The 5,757-nt window shown below is 45.8% G+C and overlaps 1 protein-coding gene across 1 annotated transcript; it reads left to right on the plus strand.

Annotated features, from left to right (window-relative positions):
* The first annotated feature begins 281 nt into the window (after positions 1 to 281).
* Positions 282 to 623, plus strand: LOC140427378 (uncharacterized). The gene has a single exon (XM_072512924.1). It carries the CDS (start codon positions 282 to 284, stop codon positions 621 to 623), a length of 342 nt encoding a protein of 113 aa, XP_072369025.1.
* Positions 624 to 5,757: the final 5,134 nt, after the last annotated feature.

The following is a 5,757-nucleotide window of genomic DNA, read 5'->3' on the forward strand; positions in this document are numbered from 1 at the left end:
GGAGGTGGATTTGAGACCAGGAAGAGATCAGCCATGATCTGATTGAATGGCAGAACAGCTCGAGGGGCTGAATTGCCTACTTCTGCTCCTAATTCCTATTTTCCTTTGCTCCTATGTCCTGCTGCCCATGCTGGCATTGGCCTCAATCTCCCTGATCTCAAATAAAGACAAAAACCGGATGGAGTACGGGTCATACAGACTCATCTCAGTCCTGAACACTGTCGCCAAAGTTGGCGAAAGCTCTGGCAAGGCGACTGGAGAGCCACTTGACAGAAGTAATCATGGAAGATCACACCGGGTTTATCAAGGGCAGACAGCTAACGGCGAACATAAGACGCCTGCTGAACCTGATTGTGACCCCACCCAGAGAGGGGACACTAGAAGTGATCATCTCCCGAGACACTGAGAAGGAGAATGGATTAGAATGGAGGTACCTCATGGAGGTGCTTGAACGGTTTGTGTTTGAGCCAGCGTTCACCCCGTGGGTGAAACTGCTATACAGTGCTTCGGCAGCCAACACATGGACAAACACCTCCAGCTCTGAATATTTCAGGCTGCACAGCGGCACGAGGCAAGGTTGCCCGCTGTCCCCACTGCTGTTTGCTCTGGCAACTGAGCCCTGACTATCGCTCTGAGATCACCAAAGGAGTGATGAGGCATTCAGAGGGGAGACAGGGAGACAGGGAGCACACAGTCTCTCTCTATTCAGATGACCTGCTGCTCTACATCGCAAACCACCTCGCCAACATGGCAAGATAACGTAACTCCTGAGGTACTTCGGAGTCTTCTCGGGATACAAATTAAAGCTGAACAAGAGCCAAATCGTCCCGGTAAACCCTCAGACGGGAGGAGCAGAGCTTGGGACGTTGCCATTCAAACTGTCCCAAACTAAGTTTGGTACCTGGGAATCCAGATAACCTATGATAGGGCACAGCTTCATAAGTGGAACCTGTCCAGTCTGGTGGAGGAGGTGAAGAGGAACCTACGGAGATGAGACTCGCTCCAACTCTCCTTGGTGGGAAGAGCGCAGACGATAAAAATGAACGTGCTTCCAGGGTTTCTCTTCCTATTCAGACCACTCCCAATCTTCATCCCCAAATGCTTCTTCACCAGAATGGATAAGCTGATTATGGCCTTTGTCTGGGCTGGAAAGAACCCAAGGACACGTAAAACCCTTCTACAAAGAGGACAACGAATGGCGGGCCTGGCTCTGCCAAACCTCCTATTCTACCACTGGGCAGTGAATGTAGAGAAGGTGCGGGGTGGTTGGGAGAGTTAGAGATGGAATAGATGCAGACGGAAGAGGCCTCCTGTATTAGGATATCCTTTTGGGGGCACTGGCCTGCCCCACTCCCATTTCCCCCAGCCAAGTACCGGATGAGCCCGGTGGTAGTAGCCACATTATGGACCTAGAACCAGCTCAGACACCACTTCAAACTCAGTGATATGTCTGTTGTGGCCCCCATCTGCAGAACCAGAGATTCACCGCGGTGAAAATAGACGCTACCTACAAAGCGTGGAGAAAGGAAGGGGGGCTGACGGTAAGGGTCCTATACCTGGACAGTAAAATGGCAACCCTGGGGGAACTAACAGAGAAGCTGCTGCTCCCGATATCTGCAGCTACGCGACTTCATTCGCAAGGCGACCATAAGGTTACCCCAGATACCCAAACACACCGTGCTGGACAGACTATTAGCACAGGATGAATTAGGGTTCTTTCTGGAGGTGGAGGATAAGTGCGAGTGATATGAGAGGGTTTGTTTGATCAAAAGAGCGCGAAGAATTTAATGGAAATTCTTACGCAGGGCAGACTTTTCCTATAAGAAAAAGATATGTGAAAAATATTATGTAAAATATCTACGTTAAACTCTAAGACTCTTGCTTCCTACAAAAGAGGGGAATCTGTTAGTAAAGAGTTAAGTTCCCCAGTGTTTGAGTTAGAAATGGTGTTTTAATTGAGTTATTGTTTAACAGATTTGCTTAATGTTTAGATAGACTAAACCATATAATTACAGGGATACAGGTGGCACTGCATGAGTTGGTGGAGAAGTGATCACTGCTCAGGTTAAACCAGGCTTGAAGGAGTCAAAATTTGCTTTCTAGTCGTATTGGCAGAGCTGGCTTTGGAGCTTAATGTGTGCGTTTGGTTGTGTTTGTGATGAATATTTGTGTGTGTGTCTGTGATGAAGGTCTGTGTGCCTGTGATGATTGTATGTGTCTGTGATGAAAGCGTGTGTGTTTGTGATGAAGGTGTGTGTATCTGTGATGACTATGTGTTTGTGATGAAGGTGTGTATATCTGAGATGACTGTGTGTGTTTGTGATGAAGGTGCGTGTGTCTGTGATGAAGGTGCGTGTGTCTGTGATGAAGGTGTGTGTGTCGGTGATGAAGGTGTGTGTGTCTGTGATGACTGCATCTGTGATGAAGGTGAGTGTGTTTATGATGAATGTGTGTATGTCCATGTTGAAGGCATGTGTTTGGGTGTGATGACTGTATATGTCAGTGATGAAGGAGTGTGTGTTTGTGATGAAGGTGTGTGTGTTTCTGATGAAGGTGTGTGTGTGTGTGTGATGACTGTGTCAGTGATGAACATAGAACATTACAGCGCAGTACAGGCCCTTCAGCCCTCGATGTTGCGCCGACCTGTGAAACCACTCTAAAGCCCATTTACACTATTCCCTTATCGTCCATATGTCTATCCAATGACCATTTGAATACCCTTAGTGTTGGCGAGTCCACTACTGTTGGAGGCAGGGCATTCCACACCCTTACTACTCTCTGAGTAAAGAACCTACCTCTGACGTCTGTCTTATATCTATCTCCCCTCAATTTAAAGCTATGTCCCCTCGTGCTAGACATCACCATCCGAGGAAAAAGGCTCTCACTGTCCACCCTATCCAATCCTCTGATCATCTTGTATGCCTCAATTAAGTCACCTCTTAACCTTCTCTCTAATGAAAACAGCCTCAAGTATCTCAATCTTTCCTCATAAGATCTTCCCTCCATACCAGGCAACATTCCGGTAAATCTCCTCTGCACCCTTTCCAATGCTTCCACATCCTTCCGATAATGCGGTGACCAGAATTGCACGCAATACTCTAAATGCGGCCGCACCAGAGTTTTGTACAGCTGCAACATGACCTCATGGCTCCGAAACTCAATCCCGCTACCAATAAAAGCTAACACACAGTACGCCTTCTTAACAACCCTCTCAACCTGGGTGGCAACCTTTAGGGATCTATGTACATGGACACCGAGATCTCTCTGCTCATCCACACTGCCAAGAATCTTACCATTAGCCCAGTACTCTGTCTTCCTGTTATTCCTTCCAAAATGAATCACCTCACACTTTTCTGCATTGAACTCCATTTGCCACCTCTCAGCCCAGCGCTGCAGCTTATCTATGTCCCTCTGTAACTTATAACATCCTTCCGCACTGTCCACAACTCCACCGACTTTAGTGTCATCTGCAAATTTACTCACCCATCCTTCTACGCCCTCCTCCAGGTCATTTATAAAAATGACAAACAGCAGTGGCCCCAAAACAGATCCTTGTGGTACACCACTGGTAACTGGACTCCAGTCTGAACACTTCCCATCAACCACCACCCTTTGTCTTCTTCCAGCTAGCCAATTTCTGATCCAAGCTACTAAATCTCCCTGAATCCCATGCTTCCGTATTTTCTGCAGTAGCCTACCATGGGGAACCTTATCAAACGCTTTACTGAAATCCATATACACCACATCAACTGCTTTACCCTCATCCACCTGTTTGGTCACCTTCTCAAAGAACTCAATAAGGTTTGTGAGGCACGACCTACCCTTCACGAAACCGTGTTGAGTATGTCTAATCAAATTATTCCTTTCCAGATGATTATACATCCTATCTCTTATAAACCTTTCCAAGATTTTGCCCACAACAGAAGTAAGGCTCACTGGTCTATAGTTACCTGGGTTGTCTCTACTCCCCTTCTTGAACAAGGGGACAACATTTGCTATCCTCCAGTCTTCTGGCACTATTCCTGTTGACAAAGATCACTTAAAGATCAAAGCCAAAGGCTCAGCAATCTCCTCCCTCGCTTCCCAAAGAATCCTAGGTTAAATCCCATCCGGCCCAGGGGACTTATCTAGTTTCACCCTTTTCAGAATTGTTAACACCTCCTCTTTATGAACCTCAAGCCCTTCTAGTCTAGTAGCCTGAATCTCAGTATTCTCCTCGACAACATTGTCTTTTTCCTGTGTGAATACTGACGAAAAATATTCATTTAGCACCTCTCCTATCTCCTCGGACTCCAAGCACAACTTCTCACGACTGTCCTTGACTGGCCCTACTATTACCCTAGTCATTCTTGTATTCCTGACATATCTATAGAAAGCTTTAGGGTTATCCTTGATCCTACCTGCAAAGACTTCTCATGTCCCCTCCTGGCTCTTCTTAGCTCTCTCTTTAGGTCCGTCCTAGCTAACTTGTAACTCTCGAGTGCCCTTACTGAACCTTCATGTCTCATCTTTACATAAGCCTCCTTCTTCCTCTTGACAAGTGTTTTGACTGCCTTAGTAAACCACGGTTCCAAGGTGTGTGTGTCTGTGATGAAGGTGTGTGTGTCTGTGATGAAGGTGTATGTTTGTGATGAAGGTGTGTGTTTTTGTGATGAAGGTGTGTGTGTTTGTGATGAAGGTGTGTGTGTTTGTGATAAAGGTGTGTGTGTTTGTGATAAAGGTATGTGTGTGTTTGTGATGAAGGTTTGTGTGTCCGTGATGAAGGTGTGTGTGTTTGTGATAAAGGTGTGTGTGTTTGTGATAAAGGTATGTGTGTGTTTGTGATGAAGGTATGTGTGTGTTTGTGATGAAGGTTTGTGTGTCCGTGATGAAGGTGTGTGTGTTTGTGATAAAGGTGTGTGTGTTTGTGATAAAGGTATGTGTGTCTGTGATAAAGGTGTGTGTGTTTGTGATAAAGGTGTGTGTGTTTGTGATAAAGGTATGTGTGTGTTTGTGATGAAGGTATGTGTGTGTTTGTGATGAAGGTTTGTGTGTCCGTGATGAAGGTGTGTGTGTTTGTGATGAAGGTGTGTGTGTCCGTGATGAAGGTGTGTGTGTTTGTGATAAAGGTGTGTGTGTTTGTGATAAAGGTGTGAGTGTCTATGATGCATGTTTGTGTCTGTGATGAAGGTGTGAGCATCTGTAATAAAGATGTGTGTGTCTGTGATGAAGGTGTGTGTCTGTGGTTACTGTGTGTGTATCTGTGATTACTGTGTGCGTCTATGATCAAGGTGTGTGTGCCTGTGATGAAGGTGTGTGTGTCTGTGATGAAGGTGTGTGTGTTTGTGATGAATGTGTGTGTGTCTGTGATGAAGATGTGTGTGTCAGTGATGAAGATGTGTGTGCCTGTGATGAAGGTGTGTGTGTCTGTGATGAAGGTGTGTGTGTTTGTGATGAATGTGTGTGTGTCTGTGATGAAGATGTGTGTGTCAGTGATGAAGATGTGTGTGTCTGTATTGAAGGCCTGTGTGTCTGTGATGAAGGTGGGTGTGTTTATGATGAATGTGTGTATGTCCATGATGAAGACGTGTGTGTGGATGTGATGACTGTATATGCCAGTGATGAAGTTGTGTGTGTTTGTGATAAACATAGAACATAGAACATAGAAAATACAGCACAGAACAGGCCCTTCAGCCCACGATGATGTGCCGAACCTTTGTCCTAGATTAATCATAGATTATCATTGAATTTACACTGCAGAAGGAGGCATTTCGGCCC

Source organism: Scyliorhinus torazame, chromosome 7, assembly GCF_047496885.1.
Source record: "Scyliorhinus torazame isolate Kashiwa2021f chromosome 7, sScyTor2.1, whole genome shotgun sequence".
Taxonomy (NCBI): domain Eukaryota; kingdom Metazoa; phylum Chordata; class Chondrichthyes; order Carcharhiniformes; family Scyliorhinidae; genus Scyliorhinus; species Scyliorhinus torazame.

Excerpts from the sequence above, each read along its gene's own strand:
- LOC140427378 (XM_072512924.1), top strand. The coding sequence starts at position 282 with ATGGAAGATCACACCGGGTTTATCAAGGGCAGACAGCTAACGGCGAAC.